This window comes from Physeter macrocephalus, chromosome 6 (genome assembly GCF_002837175.3).
Source record: "Physeter macrocephalus isolate SW-GA chromosome 6, ASM283717v5, whole genome shotgun sequence".
In the NCBI taxonomy this organism is placed as follows: domain Eukaryota; kingdom Metazoa; phylum Chordata; class Mammalia; order Artiodactyla; family Physeteridae; genus Physeter; species Physeter macrocephalus.
The window spans coordinates 29,464,821-29,482,631 of record NC_041219.1 but is presented as its reverse complement, the minus strand read 5'-3'; the positions used below and the strand labels follow the sequence as shown (position 1 = coordinate 29,482,631).

The window sequence follows — 17,811 nt, the reverse complement described above, 5'->3', positions numbered from 1 at the left end:
TGAGCCTGCGCGTCCGGAGCCTGTGCTCCGCAACAGGAGAGGCCACAACAGTGAGAGGCCCGCGTATCACAAAATAAATAAATAAATAAAATTTAAAAAAAATAAAAAAGTAAAAACAAACACACACAGAGTCCCTAAAAGCTGGGCTCTTACACAACCCTAAGCAGCCTCAGATAAGGGATGAGACTTGTGTAATCGCAGTGTCATGGGCTCTCCAATTCAGATGGGCACCCAACCCCCATTACCACTCCAAGTCCACCATTCCAAACTTTGGCTGTTCTTTTATTCTCAGAAGTTTAAATGAAAATAACTGAAAATGTCCTCTCTTTCTGGTGGCTGAATCTTAATTATCTATCACCCCAAACCATCGCCATCTGCACGCTTTTCTGTGGTTCTCAAGCTTTGGGGTGCAGACGAAGGGGGTGGGAGACGTGCTTTGTAAAAATTCAGATCTCAGAACTCCACCCATAGAGATCCTGATTCAAAAGACCTGGGGATAGGTGGGGACTGGGTGGAGGGGATTGGATGAAGGTAGTCAAAATGTACAAACTTCCAATTATAAGATAAATAAGTACTAGGGATGTAATGTACAGCATGACAAATATAATGAACACTGCTGTATGTTACTTATGAAAGTTGTTCAAAGAATAAGTCCTAGGAGTTCTGGTCACAAGAAAAAAATTTTTTCTACTTCTTTGAATTTGTATCTATATGAGAGGATGGAGGTTCACTATACTTACTGGTAATCATTTCATGACATATGTAAGTCAAATCATTGTGCTGTTCACCTTAAATCTATACAGTGCTGTATGCCAATTATATCTCAATAAAACCTGAAAAAAAGAAAAAAGATCTGGGGATGGAGGGTGCATCAGAAGTCTGTCTTTAAAAAAAAAAAATCTCAGGCCGTCTGAGGCAGGTGGACCCCGTCCGCACTTCAAGAAGCATTGGAGAGAACCCCTACGCCTTCAGATTGCTGCAATTCTATTTTATCAGCAGAAGCGGGATCTTGATGCTCCCCAGTGGGATGTGCAGCTTGAGAGAGGCGGCCAAACACATTAGCAACAGGCGCCTAAAAGACAGGCGTGCCAATGACTCCCTGGGTGCGGAAAGGCTGTTACCGCGTTCCCCTCCACAGCGCACAAGTTACAGAAAGAGCACCAAGCTGGGCCTTGGCTGACCGGTCCCCCCAGCACACGACCCGGGGCGCCCGCAGCTCCAGAGCGCGCGGCCACTTACGTGCCCACCACCAGGCTGGCGCCCTCCAGCACCGCCAGGCTGCGCAGCGCGTCCCGCGCCAGGAAGCGCTCGCCGCGGGCGCACACCAGCACCACTTGCCGCGCGTTCTCCAGCAGGAGGCGGTGGCCGCCCGCCATGTCGTCGCGCACCGCAGGTCTAGCAGCGGCTGCGCGGCTCTCTCCGCGGGCGGCCGGCGGTAGAGGGGGCAGGTCCGTAGGCGGCGCCGCCCGGGGCCAGCAGGGCGGGGCGGGGCGGGGGCGGACGGTCTTAGCAACTGCCAGTCCAAACCGCAGGGGATGCACGCCTCCCCCCACTAACGAGCCGGCAGTAAGAGTACCAGCAACTAGAATGATGATTAGTAATAAACGTTATAATGGAATCTTCTCTTTCCTGGTCGCTTTGTCATGCTCTGGGTAAATGTGGTAGCGAGTCCTGTCCCTACTTTACAGGTAAGAAAACTGCGGATCGGCGGAGGGGAGAGAGAAAGGCGGGCTGCGACGATCACGTGACCTGGCGGAAGGGAGTCACCGAGGGCGAGGGGGCCCAGAGGGGGCAGAATGGGGGAGGAGGGGGACCGGGGTAGGGGCAGGGTTCGGAGCCTGGGACAGAGTCCCTGGAGGGGACAGAGTGGGGAGAAACCTCTGCCCAGAAACTCGCGGCAGCCTGTGACTCGGGGGGCCGCCCGCAGAGGGAACCCAGGGATGGGGAGGAGAGGGAGGCGGTGGGGGGGGTCGCTCCAGGGTCCGCGCGGCCGCGAGTAGTGCGGGTGCCGCGCACTTTGCGGTTGGCCCGCTCCGCTCCCGGATCCCCTACCACACGGTCCCCGAGATGAAGGGGGAGCGGGGCAGGGGAGGATAGAGCCGAGACTAAAATATCGATTGGCGCCTTCGCCCATCTTCCCCTGTCCTTCCGCCTTCCCGAAGGATAGGTTGGAACGGCTCCTGAATGCAAACTCGTCGAGGTAAGATTGGTTTCAGTTCAGTGTCGCCCACCGCAACGGTATCCAGTGGGGCCTGCCCTCACCGAGATTGGAGACCGAATTAAGTTTGTTTAAGGAAGATGGTCTGTAATTCTTAGCCACATCTCTTCCTGCGTGTCAGTTGCTGTGAATACACTGGCAGGCACTGGATTTAGAGTTTCTCAAATATTTTATTTTGTTTATACACTTTTATTAGAAGCTCTGTGTTAGGCCTTGCAGGACATTCAAAGATAGGAAGGCCCTTTCCCTGCCCAGCAAAAACTTTACAATCAAAAGGAAGACACTTTATGGATGCAAATAACATATGATAAAAGAAAGCTGCGTCCAGCAAAACCACAAAATCTAAAAGTCCATTCTTTGTCACTATAAAGCCATTTAAAAACGAAGAACAGAAAGCAAAAACTCCTTTAAATGAACACAATAAATACGAATATACTTAAGCTTCATATTATGGCCATGAAAGAGACAGAGCAGACAGGTAGGAAAGAGAAAAAAGAAGGGGGGGGAGAATTAAATAGATAATGTGAATAAAAGAGACCCTAAAGGGGAAAAAAATTCATAGATTACTCATTATGGCCATGAAAGAGACAGATCAGACAGGTAGGAAAGAGAGAAAAAAGAAGGGGGGGGAGAATTAAATAGATAATGTGAATAAAAGAGACCCTAAAGGGGAAAAAAATTCATAGATTACTCACAGCTCAGACACACAATCAGAAACAGATGTGTGTCTTTCACAGTTTTAAAAAGAAAGGTATAATATATACAAAGAAATAATACTATAAGAGAAGTATAAAATCCAAACGGAACTTTTTGGCCAACCCATAGAAACAGTGGAAAATAGAAACACATAAAGTCGCTAATTCATAGAGAAATATTAACATTTTGTTTATAAAATTTCTGCTAAAGACTTGAATCTGCTACATTTTGCAATTATAGGCATATTTGCAGATGTTGCAATTAGAGGTATAAACTAAGCACGGGGTGAAATTATAGGCACATAGAAGGCTTTGGGGTTCAGTAAACTTGTAATCCCACTTCTGTAACTTATGAGCTATTTGACCTTGGGCAATCTACTTAATTTCTCTAAGCCTCATTTTCCTCATCCATATCATGGGAATAATTGATTCTACTTTATGGACTTGTTTGAGCTTTAAATAAGATGAGATGTAAATCACTCGGCCCAGTGCCTAGCTCTAAAGAAGTAGTAGTATTATTATTATTACTATTAGTTTATTTTAATCCTGCTATTTGACTTGCTGGTCAATTAAGTTAAATAATTGATTTCAACCAATAGTCCTTAAAGGAATATACCATGTTCTTAAAGCTTACAAGCTCTTGGTAAGTCTAAAAGAAATCATACTTCTTCTTCACGGGAATTTATATCTGTGGGTGAACTGAGTGTATCCAATTACAGTCCAGATAGACAACATTCCCCAAAAAGCTCCTGCAAACAAGAAGTTTGCAGAAGCAAGAAGGTTAAGAGTGGACTTCTCTCCTCCGGTGATTGTTAAATAATCATAGAGGGGTGAGGATAACACATTTTTCCTCAGAAATAACCGGCATCCCTGTAGCACTTTTTGGTTTACAAAGTACTTTTCACATCATGGGACTCAAATTGGCTGATTTCTTTCCCCTACTCTTCCTTCCTCTTGAACTCCAGTAATATTTTCAGTTTGCAAAAGGTGCAGTCAGAAATGTCAACAGAAAAGCCCATACCAAATAGCTAGCTTGACGCCAGCAGGTCCTTAAAGGTCAACCTGAAGGTAATTTCCTCACCATCACGCTCTGCTTCTGACCTGATGAAAAGAGGCGGGTCACAGAGCAGGCCAAGGACGTAGTGGCTCCCGGCTTTCCTGTAAATAAAAAATTGCTAGTGCTGGTCTCCACACACTATCCCAGGACACAGTTCACAGCCCTTTCTCCTAGTATTTGTCCAAGTGCGCCGGAATGAGGTGGGAAAAACTTGAAAGGCATTGAGTCTGAGAGAATCTGTCTAAATCTTCATTTGCACGTGGGGGGCAAACAGAGCTTTCTATCTCCTAATAAGAGAATCTGCTAATCCATTTTCATTGAATTGTAGAGAGAGTTGTCGAGAAAATCAAACACAAACTGCTTCAGATAACATGTGCTAGATAATGTTATTGTGAATTCATTTAGAATTGGTCTAGGACTTTAGGTTTGGACATTATAAAACCCCATTCCTCTTTCTCCACTTCCACAAAGATTGGAATAAGAAGAATCAGCCCTAAGGTGAGTCAGATTCCCCAAATTTCTATGGATATTGGTGGCCAATTCCTCTCAAACGACCGGGTTTCAATAACTTTAATTCAGGGTTCCTTAGGAAAGCTAGTTGTCACTTACCTCTCCTATTCTTTTCAAGTGCTGTGGTTATTCACAAGACAAAGTGGACCAGAAAGAGGACAGACTTGATATCTACTCTGAAGAAAGTATAAGCAATTATTTCCCTATCCGTCTGTCATCAGTAGGCACTTCCCATACATTATCTGTGCTTGGAAATTGCAACAAGGCTGTAAGAAAGTTATGAGTATCCATACTTGATAGGAGCAGCAGCTAAGGTGCGCTGAGTTTACTCGGGTAGGCCTAAGAGAAAGAGCTGGGTGGAGTCAGAGGCAAGATTCAACCCTGCCTGTTCCCAAAGGCCAGGGTCTTTCCACAGTGCCATTCGTGCCGCCCCTACGATGACACGCATCAGAGGACCTGACTCAGTCTTTTATATAATGTGGGGACCACGTGTGATTGCGTAATGTTAGAATGATGCAAGAATTCAACCAACCAGCATGGTGTTCACTTGAAAGAACAGTATATTTTATACCCACATCCCCTTAGATGTCTAATATTGATAGGTATCTCAAACTTACCATGTTCTAAACTGAAACTTTGCTCTTCCCACCCAACAGCCTTCTCTGTCTCTGTTGATGGCAACTCCATTCTTTATTTCCTGGGCTCTTTATCTCATACCCCACATCCAAACCATCAGCCAGTCATGTAGTCTCTACTTTCCAAATATATCTAGAATTTGACCGCCTCTCACCACTTCCACTACTATCCCAAGAGACCCCATAAGCTCTTGCCTCTCAATGGCTGCTGTAACCTCCCAACAGGTCTCCCGATTTGACCCTCAACCTCTTCTATAGTCTCTTCTTAGCTCAACGGTCAGAGTGATTCATTTAATGATCTTTATTCCACTGAGTAAATGACCTACAGGGCCCTTGTTGTCTCTTTACCTTGGCTGTCACTCCCCTTCGTTCACTGTGCTTAAGCTCCACTAGTTTCCTTGCTATTTCTCAAACACACCAAGTATCTTCCCTCCTTAGAGTGCTTTCTCCATGAGCTTACACTTACATAACACTTACTGTGCTCCTGATGCTGTCCAAAGGGCAGGACATATGCTAACTAACTCCACTAACAATCCCACAAGGTAGGTGCTATTCTTACCATCTCTTTTGAAAGATGGGGAAATTGAGGGGTGAGGATGAAGGAGCATAATGAGAGTCCATGCTCTTAATCACAAGCCTATAAAACTGATGGCTTGCAATCACACACCACCATTTTCAATCCCTGGTTTTCTGAGCTCTTTATCTTTTTCATCCATCAGAAGTTGGATTTGTACATGTATTTTATTATTGTTTTTTAAAATAAATTTATTTATTATTTTATTTTATTTTTGGCTGCATTTGGTCTTCGTTGCTGCACGTGGGCTTTCTCTAGTTGTGGCGATCAGGGGGCTACTCTTTGTTGTGGTGTGCTGGCTTCTCATCGCAGTGGCTTCTCTTGTTGCAGAGCACGGGATCTAGGCGCACGGGCTTCAGTAGTTGCGGCACGTGGGCTCAGTAGTTGTGGCTCGCGGGCCCTAGAGCGCAGGCTGAGTAGCTGTGGCGCACGGGCTTAGTTGCTCCACGGCATGTGGGATCTTCCCGGACCAGGGCTCGAACCCGGGTCCCCTGCATCAGCAGGCGGACTCTCAGCCACTGCGCCACCAGGGAAGCCCTGTACATGTATTTTAGATGTGAATTTGAATGCATTTGCTGTGCAATCCAACAACATTTTCCCTCTCATTTGGGTACAGAGCCTTTGTTTAGTCATTCTGCTATTTTTATTTTGCACAACAAAGACATTCACCAGCTTCTACTTATTTTTCCTGGTGGGTACATCATATTGGTTTAGTTCGGGAACTTTATAATCCCTTCCTAAGCATAGCTGGTTCTCTTCTTCTCCTTTATGATCATCACCAACCCTTCATTAATCAACAGGGGGATTAATACATGTGGAAATATAGAAGTATAACAACTTCTAGAGACTACTGATTCTTTTTATGTGTACTATGAATTACCCAAGAGATGGGGAAAGAGCAGACGTCTGCTATTAGCAGTCGGCTTAGAGGAATGAGAACTTCCAGGTTTTCTATGAGTGAAAAAGTGCCAGAACCCATGGATAAAGATGTTTATTGCAGATAGACTTTTAGGATAAAGGGAATGAGAGTAGGGATGAGGAAGGGAGTGAATTTAAATAGATAGAAGGATTGAAGAGGGGGGAAATGTGACAAGAAAGAGGTGAGCAGAATCTTAAGGGTGGGGATGAGTGCTGAGCATAAATTTAAGAAAATCTCCTGCAAATCTTTAGTATTAGCCATCCAAATTCCAAATATATCAACCCAACAGATTGTTATCAATTTTTCACCAACCTTTCTTTTCTACCTGTCAGAATGAACCTAATGCCTTTTTCCAGTAATCTGGAAAAGTATAGTATCAATGTTGTAGGTTTTTATTAATATTTTCTCTTTTACACGCTTTAACATAGTTTCTTTTTCTCCTGTTCATCTTTGTGTTTATAGTCACTAGAAGTAAAATCACAGGCTAATTAGTAATTATTAGCACCTGGTAGCTCCCATTTACTGAATTCATCCTGTATTCTAGGCATCCTGTTTATGTACAACCTCATTGAATCCTCATGAAAGCCTTAAGAGGTGGAACTGTTATTCCCATTTTATGGAAGGACACTGAGGCTCAGAGATGCTAAGGGATTAAAATGTAGGCTCCATGAAAACAATGGTTTTTGTCTTTTTTTGTTGTTGTTCTTTTAAAAAAAAATTGCCCTCTCTCCAGCACCCAGAACCGTGCCTGATACACAGTAGGCACAAATATATTTTGAATGTTAAATGAACTTGCTTACATATCTGTAAGTACCAAATCAAGATTCAAAATCAGATTAATCCACTCCAAAGTCTGCATTCCTGATCATCTGCTACAGTGCTGCTGGGACATTTGGGTCTTAAACGTGACTTGTTGAGATTACAGAGGCTTATGTCAATATTTAAATGGGCAGGACTTCCCTGGTGGCACAGTGGTTAAGAATCCGCCTGCCAATGCAGGGGACGCAGGTTCGAACCCTGGTCCGGGAAGATCCCACATGCCGCGGAGCAATTAAGCCCGTGTGCCACAACTACTGAGCCTGTGCTCTAGAGCCCACGAGCCACAACTACTGAGCCCATGTGCCACAACCACTGAAGCCCGCACACCTAGAGCCCATGCCCCACAACAAGAGAAGACACTGCAACGAGAAGCCCGTGCACTGAAACGAAGAGTAGCCCCCACTCACCGCAATTAGAGAAAGCCTGCGTGCAGCAACGAAGACCCAGCACAGCCAAAAATAAATAAATAAATAAATTAAAACAAAAAAAATTTAAACGGGCAGCCTGAGATAGGATGTTTTGTCCCATTGTTCCTGTTGTGAGCACACCCTTTTACATAAACTCCTGAATACCCTTCTTCCCTCAAATGAAAACATCATTGCTATTTTTTTCATTGTAAATATTACATAAGCTCATTGAGAAATTTGAATGATACAAAAAATATATATATAAATCTGGACAAGGATTAGCGTGAGGCAAGTGAGGTACTTGCCTTGGGTGCAAAATTTAAGGGGGAGGCAAAAACTCAGCAATCAGAATAAGCAACATTTTAATTCACTATTGTAAGAAATTAAAATTAATGCAAAAAATCCATGATGAACAAAATATCAAAATTTTAAATAAAGACAAGATCAGTGGGCTGGGACAAAGGTGTGGCAAGTAAGGCACTCACTCTCAGGGTCATACAAGTACAGAAGCAGATACATGGTTCGGATTTCATGAGGTTTGCTTTGCTTATCACTAGAAGTAAAGGTTGATTACAAAAAAATTTTTTAATCCTAATTAGATTGAGGGGAAAAAATCTAGAAATGCTTACTAACCAATTCAGCTGTGAGGTCATGGTTTTCTGCATGTGTTCTATAGTTTGAAAGTATCTGATATTGAGAAAAGATTCAAGAAATGGGAAGCCTGATTTTTTTAAATGTCTACTGGGGAGGTCCATTTGCTCTCAAGTTTTCAGTTCCACAGAATCAATCCTTTCAAATCGGTGGAATCTCCAAGAAACCTGCATTTTGAGCAAGACGAGATCCTGAAAATAAAACCAGAACACTTTCCAGTCTCCTGTTTGTGAAGTTTATGTTTAATCAAGGTTGAACGTTCCTATCTTTGTGCTCAGCTGTATATGAGAAGGAATTGAAAACTGGCACAATCCTTCAGACAAAAGAACTTGAAGTTGCTTGTTTAACGAATTAGTAATGAGAAAAGGGCTTGTTGCAGATGATAATTTTATATACAATCACTATTTTAACACAACATTATTTTTGTATATTAGAAATTCTGTTAAACTTTTTCGCTTGGGCAGGAAAAATTTATGAACCGCAGCATGAAAATCTACCAAAAGTCTACTTTTTCATCCCGAATGAAGAATCGTTCACACCTGGGCCAAATAGGAATCTTCACTGACACAGGTGGTACCTCAACTGAAAAACTGGGGCTAGATCCCACTCTTATTCTCAGATTAACAGAAGGTAAGGCTAAATTACTGTTTGATTAAGAATATTGTTTTCAATATTTACTGTTAATGTTAGGTTTGGGGGCTTTTCTGGAGGTGAGAAAAAGTATGCAGTCTCATAATATGGTAGGGGATTTTTGTAAACGGGGGTTGAGAGTTGGGAGAAAATCTATTTTAAATAAGAAAACATACCTTTTCCAAGAAATAGACTTGGGCTTCCCTGGTGGTCCAGTGGTTAAGACTCCATGCTTCCACTGCAGGGGGTGCGGGTTCCATCCCTGGTCAGGGAAGTTCAGTGGCCACGAAGTGCGGCCAGGAAAAAAAAAAAAAGAAAGAAATAGACTGTGACTCACTTTCGTGGCTCTAAGGAAGAAGGTCACGGCCAAAATGATACAGTATTAGAGCTATTAGCTCTGGCCTTTTACACTCAGTTCTACCTTTTACACTCATCTCATTTCAGATATAGAAATACAGAAACTTTCTAAAGTGGAGCCTTGACTGTCCAGGCCGTAAAACTCTTATGTCTAGAATCGGGAAGCTCATAGAATTAAGCAAGTTTGCCTGTTGTTGAAAAAAACATAACCTGTTTTAATCTTCTTTGAAGGCAACCTGTTAAAATACTACAAGCTATTCATTATTGCTCTATGAATGAGGGCAGTCTAGTCATCAAAATGTCATGGGCGTTTCTTACTCATCAAATCAAGAAGTGTCTATAAATGAGATGGATAGCAGTTTGAAGCTAATGAGGTTAAAGTGGTTAATGGTACGATGATGGAGTCATAAAATCTTCCCCCAAATGTGTCTTGTCCAAATTTTTAAATTGAAAATTAAAAGGAAGGAAGGATGAACACACTTGGAGTGCCCAGCATTTGCTGTGGTAACTAAAAAAAAATTTCTTTGACTCCCCAAATCTGTGTACTTTCCCAAATTGTGGAAAAAAAAAAAAATCTTCGGAGAACAGGAAAATCACTTAGGAAAGGACTTTGAATTCAATAATTAACGTAGAAGAAGGAAGCCGTGTTAACTTATTTAGAAGCTCTTGGAGGTGCATATTCTGCACTGTAATTGTATGATAAAGAGGCAAATGCTGGGCAACACGGTGATACCAGTGACTATACCTTTCTGCCACTTGTTAGCTGTGCAGTCTTGGGCAAGCATCTTGACATCTCTGAGCTTCAGGACCTCACATACAGGATGGGGATAGTAATAAGAACCTTACTGGGGTTATTAATAGAATTAAATTATATATTTTAAAAGTCTAGTGAAGTTCCTGGAATATGGGCATAAAATAAATGGTAGCTGATATTATTAAAGTAATTTTTCAGTGGTTAGGAAAAGGTTTATCTGAAGGTTTTTTTTTTAAGTCAGATACATACTGTATGCAATAATTTAATTACATACCTTTTATTTTATACAACATCTTTGAGGGATAATGAATCAAACCTAAGTCGATTTCAATTTTCTTTAAAGGTGCAGACACAAAAAGGACTGTCCATGAATTTATTAATGACCAGAGAGACAGATTTATGCTCGAGGTAGTTAAAATAATTTCTTTCTCCCATTAGCCGAATAGAAGACTTCCTGCATATACCTGCCAAATTTTCACCTGGACATTTTATTTTTCCATTTCATGCCCCAGATACATTGCCTGTCCTACCTTGAAGACCTAGCCTCTTCTCAACCCACTTCATTCGGGGCTTTTGTTCTCATCATTCCACCAACACCACTTCTATTGCCAAATCCAAATGGTCATTTCACAGTCTTCCTTCTACTCACTTCCAGCAGGTATTGGCCCAGGTGATCACCCTCCCTTGAAACACTTTCTTCAGCTGGTTTCCGGGCCTCTCTATGTCTTGGTTCTTCCACGGCACTGGCAGCTCACTCCTTCATAATTTTCATGTTCCTCTTCACCCTGATCTCCAAATGCTGGAAGGCCCAGGGCTCACACCTCACCCCACGCTCTATCTACCCTCCTCAAGGCTGGAGGCTTTAAATTCTACTGCCCTGTTAAGAGCTTCCAAGTTTACTTCTCTAGCCTGATCTTCTTTCCTAAACTCCAGACTCACAAACGCAACTCCAGACTCAACAACTGTCATCGTAGTTCTTAACATCTCTACTTAGATGCTCCATAGGCATCTCAAACTTCGCATTGCCAAAGCTGCCCTGCTATACCCTTCCCTGCCCCTGCAGATCTGAATCTCAGGCAGTGCTCCCTATCTCGGTAAACAGCAATTCCATTTTTCCAGTTGTTTATGCCAGAAATATTGGAGTTATCCTCAACTCCTCCTCCTTACAGCCCACACCCAAATATCCTTTGGAATATATTTTTTTCCAAGTATATCTGTAATCACGCTACTTTTCATGACCTCCTCTGCTGCCACTGTAGTCCGTGTTGCCAGTAGCTCTTGTATGAATTATTGTTAGAACTTCTGAACACGGGTCTCCTGCTCCCACTTTTGCTCCCTGTGGTCAGTCTGTCCTCCACACCTGCCCCTCCTTTGCTGAAGACCTCTGGTGACTTTTCTGGTCCCCAGCTCACTCACTCTCTGACCTCATTCCTACCACTCTCTACTCCATCACTGTGCTCCAGCCACACTGGCCTCCTTGCTGTTCCTGGGACACACCAATCATGCTCTTGCCTCAGGACTTTTGCACAGGAGGCTTTTCCTTCTGGGAGGAACATTCCTCCCTCAGATATCTGCATGCTTTGCGTCCTACTTCCTTCCAGTCTCTGTTTAATTTTCACCATATTAGTGAGGCTTTCCTGGGCTAACCCCCTGCCCTTGCCCATTGGACCACTTATTCTCCTTTAATCGACACTCTGCTCTACTAGAGTGAATACTTCGTAAACGCAGTGCTGTTTGTTTTGGTCACTGCTCTATCAGTACCACTTAAAACAGACCTGGCACACACTAGGCACTCAGTAACTACTTGGCAAACAAAGTAATAAATGAAATATTTTGGGGTTGTAAACTTGGAGTATCTAACTTTTGGTTGTTGTTTCTTTAAAGTTATCTCATTTCCATATTCTAATCCATTTATATTATAATATATGTAGCTTTGTTTATACTTTATTTTTCATGCATGGCATTAAAAACCCAAGTGGATTCTTATATTATGTACTAAAAAAAAAAAAAATGCAGCTAGCTATCAAAGTTGTATTTGGGGAATCTAAACAGGATGCTCTGAGGCTGGTTTAACACCCCCCCACCCCCCTACCCCCTTGGAGGAATCACTGGAACCTGACTCTCCCATGGTACTTCCTACAGGAAAGCTTTTGTGGCTACAGACGGCTCAGTTTCCCAAGGCCCAGAAAGTATTGGAGGGACACTGAATAATACTAAGTAGACTTGCTCTTTGGAGGGATATGGACGCCCCCCCTTTTTTAGGATAGAGCCTGAGGGGATACGTAGCTATTTTGATCTGCGGAACCATTTTGGAACAACATTGAGCCTCTTTATAAAAGTGAAAGAAAGGCATGAGTCTCCATTCTAACTATCCTGAAAATAAAATCCCTACATGCAATGAAGGTTGTAGCCCCAAGATTGGGCATACTGTTATTTCTAATACAAGTGATCACAGACCAGGCCAGTTATTTTTCCCTTTGTTGTGAGACCGTTGAAATGTGCTAGAAATGTGGAATCATGTTCTTGATGCACTTCTGTTTTCAATATTCCTAGTATGCTCTGTCAACCAAAAGAAACACAATTCAAAAGTTTGAAAAACACACAGCAATGAAGGAAAGACAACTCATGAAAGCAGAAAAAAAGCTCAAAGAAGACGCAACGGCCTTTGAAGAGTTCCTTCGAGAAAACGACCAGAGATCTGTAGATGCTCTGAAAATGTTCGTTTTTTCACTCTGGCCAGATCGCCTTTTTCCCTCCTTCTTTCTTCTTTTTAGTTTCTCAGAACACAGCCCAATACAAAACAAACTAACAAATCTGTTTCTTTTCAGTGCAGCGCAAGAAACTATAAACAAACTCCAAATGACAGCAGAGCTGAAGAAGGCGAGTATGGAGATACAGTCGGTGAAAAGGTGAGGCCGGGCACCGTCCCCTTCTCATCAAGTGTCCTTGCCCCACTGAAACCTACTTGCGCCTGGCAAGACCTCAGTGGGACTAATCCTGATCAGTTGATGATTTCATAAGTATTATCACATTTTAAAAATAAGTAATCTGTCGATCAAGGATTATCTCTACCTAGGTGCCAGGACACAGTGACCTCTGACTGAAATATTTCTCTAACTTGTCGTTACAGAAACCAAGAAATTAGTTGAAAAGCAGTAAACCGATGTTAGGGGTAAACAATAAATTATTTTCTAAGTGTCCTTTTTTCTTCATTCTAAGGCACTGTTCTTCCCCCATTTTAACATCTCTGAAATTGGGGTGCTTTTATATTTTTACAGTCATCTTACAATTATAATTGGGAGTATTTTTTATATTTATACTTACACTTGGTTGAAACTAACTTGGTTGATATTAAAAACCGAATTTATGTACCAATTTTTCTTAAGTCAATCTCCCAAGTCAGTAGAAATAAAAGCAAAAAATAAACAAATTGGACATAGGCAAACTTACAAGCTTTTGTACAGCCAAAGGAAACAATAGACAAGACGAAAAGACAGCCTACAGACTGGGAGAAAATATTTGCAAATGATGGAACCAACAAGGGCTAAATTTCCAAAAAATACAAACAGCTCGAATAAGTCAATAACAAAAAAACAACCCAATCGAAAAATGGGCAGAAGATCTAAAGAGACATTTCTCCAAAGAAGACATACAGATGGGGACTTCCCTGGCGGTCCAGTGGTTAAGACTCTGCGTTCCCAATTCAGGGGGCACGGGTTCGATCCCTGGTTGGGGAGCTAAGATACCGCATGCTGCACGGCGCAGCCTAAAACAAAACAAAAAAAAGACATACAGATGGCCAACAGGCATATGAAAAGATGCTCTAATTCTCTAATTAGAGAATCTCTAATTCTTAGAGAAATGCAAATGCAAATCAAAACTACAGTGAGGTACCACCTCACAATGGTCGGAGCTAAGATACCTCATGCTGCACGTCGCAGCCTAAAATCAAAACAAAACAAAACAAAAAAAAGACATACAGGTGGCCAACAGGCATATGAAAAGATGCTCTAATTCTCTAATTAGAGAATCTCTAATTCTTAGAGAAATGCAAATGCAAATCAAAACTACAGTGAGGTACCACCTCACAATGGTCATAATGTCCATCATTAAAAAGTCTACAAGTAACAAATGCTGAAGAGGATGAGGAGAAAAAGGAACCCTCCGACACAGTTGATAGGAAGGTAAATTGGTGTAGCCACAATGGAAAACAGTATGGAGGTTCCTCAAAAAACTAAAAATAGAGTTACCATATGATACAGCAATCCTACTCCTGGGCATAAATCCAGAGAAAACCATAATTCGAAAAGATACACACACCCCAATGTTCATTGCAGCACTATTGACAGTAGCCAAGACATGGCAACAACCTAAATGTCCACTGACAGATGACTGAATAAAGAAGCTGTGGTACATATACGAAATGGAATACCACTCAGCCATAAAAAGGAATGAAATAATGCCATTTGCAGCAGCATGGATGGACCTAGAGATTATCATACTAAGTGGAGTAAGTCAGAAAGAGAAAGACAAATACCATATATCACTTATATGTGGAATCTAAAATATGACCTGAATGAACTTATCTGCGAAACAGAAACAGACTAACACATAGAGAACAGGTTTGTGGTTGCCAAGGAGGAGCGGGGAGGAGGAGGGAAGTATTGGAAGTTTGGGATTAGCAGATGCAAACTATTATATATAGAAGAGATAAACAACAAAGTCCTACTGTATAGCACAGGGAACTATATTCAATATCCTGTGATAAAACATAATGGAAAAGAATATGAAAAAGAATGTATCTGTATATATATAATCGAATCACTTTGCTGTACAGTAGAAATTAACAAATTGTAAACTATACTTCAATAAAATAAAATTTTTCAAACAAGAGTAAAAAACTGGGATTTATAATGACAAAAATTACAGGAGCAGGAGTTGGGATAAAATTATTCTAATACCAGCTACTCTTTTAAAACCCGGATATTTTCTTCTATGGTCAAGTGGATGTCAACTTGATCTAATTTTAAGTATCTCAAGAAGCTTCCTTCGGTCACATCCTTAAATAGGAATTTCACGATCCGGGAGACACTTGGTCTTGGTATCGCGTTGTGCTAAAACTTGTTTTTTCTTTTTGAGGACTCAGTGTTTCTCTCTTTTCTAAAACTAAGTCCTAGACTTACATCCCAGACTTTTTTGGGAGGAAGACAATAGCTTGTCTGAAACACAGCAAATGAACTGGATGACAGTTTCTTGGAAACTATTGCTACTAATAAAATGTGTGTTTCAAACGCATTCTGGCTTCAGCAGCCTCTTTCCTCAGGAGCCTAAGGTTGAAAGTGCTCCAAGATGAATCCTGTCCTACCTTCCTTCCCTCCATGATGTAATTAGAAGATTCTCTTTATAGAACTAGAGTACCAGCCTTTATGTTTGCATAAAGTACAGTAATTATACACAATTGCCACCCAGTTAAACCTTCCAAACAGCCTGGCCATAGAGAACTTGCTTGTCGTTTATGTGTCTTGTCACCCTAGAAAGGTGCAAAAGGTCATGAAAAACAGGCTGGTAACAGAGCAAAGGGATGCAAGCATCTGCTATTTATTTCCTCTTCTCTTTTTGGGCTCAGGATGACGCACAGAGGTCCTCTGCTGAAGGGAGGGCTGGACATCTGTTTACAAAGAGAAAGGGAGCTTATTCTGAAGCTTTTGCTTGGAAGCTGTGCAGTTCTAGCCATTTTAATCCTGTTCTTTGTAGCACATCAGAGAGGCTTTCAGTCTAAAATGTGGTGGTGGTAGAATGAGCGGTTTCCAACATCTTTTGACGGGTGATACATGAGCCCACCATTTATTGACTCTTGAATACCACTCCCAGCAGGGCTTAAGGGAGGTTCTGAGCAAAAGAAGTCCTGAGGCTGAAGACAGGAGTAATATTGATAAGGGTATTGACAAGGGTATGGATAAGGCAGGCTCTGAAAGATAAGAGTGGAGCTCCCTTTCACAAGGACCTTCATTGTTATTTTCAACATTCCTTCTGGGTCCATTTTGTAACATGATTTTATGGGAAAGCAGTGCAAGGCTGGGGGGAGGCTTTCTGTCCAAGTCACCGGGTATTGAGAGCATCAGCATCTGAGTCAGACAGACCCAGGTTTGTGTGCTGACTTTGCTCATTTACCACACAGATGACTTTGCAAGTCATTCATTTCTTTTTCCAAAAGATAGGAATAATAATATGTATTACTATTATCATCACTATTATCCTATACTGAGGATGAAATCATACATGCAATGTGCCCTGCATATTACCTGGTACATAGATGCTCGCTGAGTGTTAGTTTCCCATCTTCTTCTTACATAAGTGCCATCTTTTGCTGTCTTCTAATTTCTCCCTATGTCTAAAACTTAATACAATATTTCCCTCAGAAATAAGGAGAGTAAATCTATTGTTACCAAGCAAGGACTCACTGCCTGATGCACATGGCACCCAATACTATGGCACGGGCTTTTGAGAAATGAAAGCTTTATCGCGAGGCGGACTGACAAGGGGGCAGGAGGCAGGGCTAAAATCTGTCTCCCTGATCCAGGGTTTGGGGCGAAATGTGAGGGGTTGGGGGAATAAGCTGATTGGCTAGTCTTAAGTCAGTCCACATAAGCTATTCGAGCTGCTGGAAGCCAGATTTTCCTCATTTAAGGACTCTTCTCTTTGTAGAGGGCTCTGGTGGCAACATTTCTATTCTTTAAGTTCATAGACTGAAGATTCTTTGTTCTGGGGTCATCCTGGAGACATGGGCTCCTGTCTAGCACATGCGCGGTGCCGTCTTTAAAATAACTCAAGGTTTGATGAATCAACAACCTATGTGAGGCAAACCAGTTTAAGTTGCTCACTGTTTTTTGTTTTTTGTTTTTTATATTTATTTATTTATTTTTGGCTGCGTTGGGTCTTTGCTGCTGTGTGTGTGGCTTTCTCTAGTTGTGGTGAGCGGGGGCTACTCTTCGTTGCCGTGTGCGGGCTTCTCATTGCGGTGGCTTCTCTTGTGGAGGAGCACGGGCTCTAGGTGGGTGGGCTTCAGCAGTTGTGGCATGCGGGCTCAGTAGTTGTGGCTCACAGGCTCTAGAGCGCAGGCTCAGTAGTTGTGGCGCACGGGCTTAGTTGCTCCGCGGCATGTGGGATCTTCCCGGACCAGGGCTCAAACCCGTGTCCCCTGCATTGGCAGGTGGGTTCTTAACCAGTGCGCCACCAGGGAAGCCCCTGGTCAATGTTTTACATGCTGTTTCAGTTTCCTTTTTCTTTGGACATCTCCTCAGTCTTGAGGGAACGAGGGCAAGACCGCCCAACCTGCTCCCTGCTGATTAAAGGGCTTGGATTTTTATAAGAGGAATGTAATTGTTTTGCACTTAAATGTAACTATTTATGAGTCCCACCTTGAACTTTTATGTCTTGGCAATCATCACGAGAGCTGGAGAGGCCTTTTTAAAATAAAATGCAGACAATAAGTACAAAATTTGATGAGTAAAAGGATTAACTCTAAGATACACCGAACTATAACTCCTAATTTTTTTTTTTTTTTTTTTTTTTTTTTTTTTTTGCG

The 17,811-nt window shown here is 42.2% G+C and overlaps 2 protein-coding genes across 2 annotated transcripts in view; one reads left to right on the top strand and one right to left on the bottom strand.

Moving 5' to 3' along the window:
- The window catches only part of AMDHD1 (amidohydrolase domain containing 1), an 18,991-nt gene extending 17,569 nt beyond the window's left edge, over positions 1 to 1,422 (bottom strand). The window contains exon 1 of the mRNA XM_007125130.3: positions 1,240 to 1,422. Coding sequence (XP_007125192.1) covers positions 1,240 to 1,376 — 137 coding nt within the window. The 5' untranslated portion in view covers positions 1,377 to 1,422. The remainder of the gene's footprint in view (positions 1 to 1,239) is intronic.
- A 93-nt stretch (positions 1,423 to 1,515) lies between these two features.
- Positions 1,516 to 17,811, top strand: part of CCDC38 (coiled-coil domain containing 38) — a 43,830-nt gene continuing 27,534 nt past the window's right edge. The window contains exons 1-5 of the mRNA XM_028490460.2: positions 1,516 to 1,688; positions 8,950 to 9,115; positions 10,570 to 10,634; positions 12,780 to 12,943; positions 13,055 to 13,135. Coding sequence (XP_028346261.1) covers positions 1,644 to 1,688; positions 8,950 to 9,115; positions 10,570 to 10,634; positions 12,780 to 12,943; positions 13,055 to 13,135 — 521 coding nt within the window. The 5' untranslated portion in view covers positions 1,516 to 1,643. The remainder of the gene's footprint in view (positions 1,689 to 8,949; positions 9,116 to 10,569; positions 10,635 to 12,779; positions 12,944 to 13,054; positions 13,136 to 17,811) is intronic.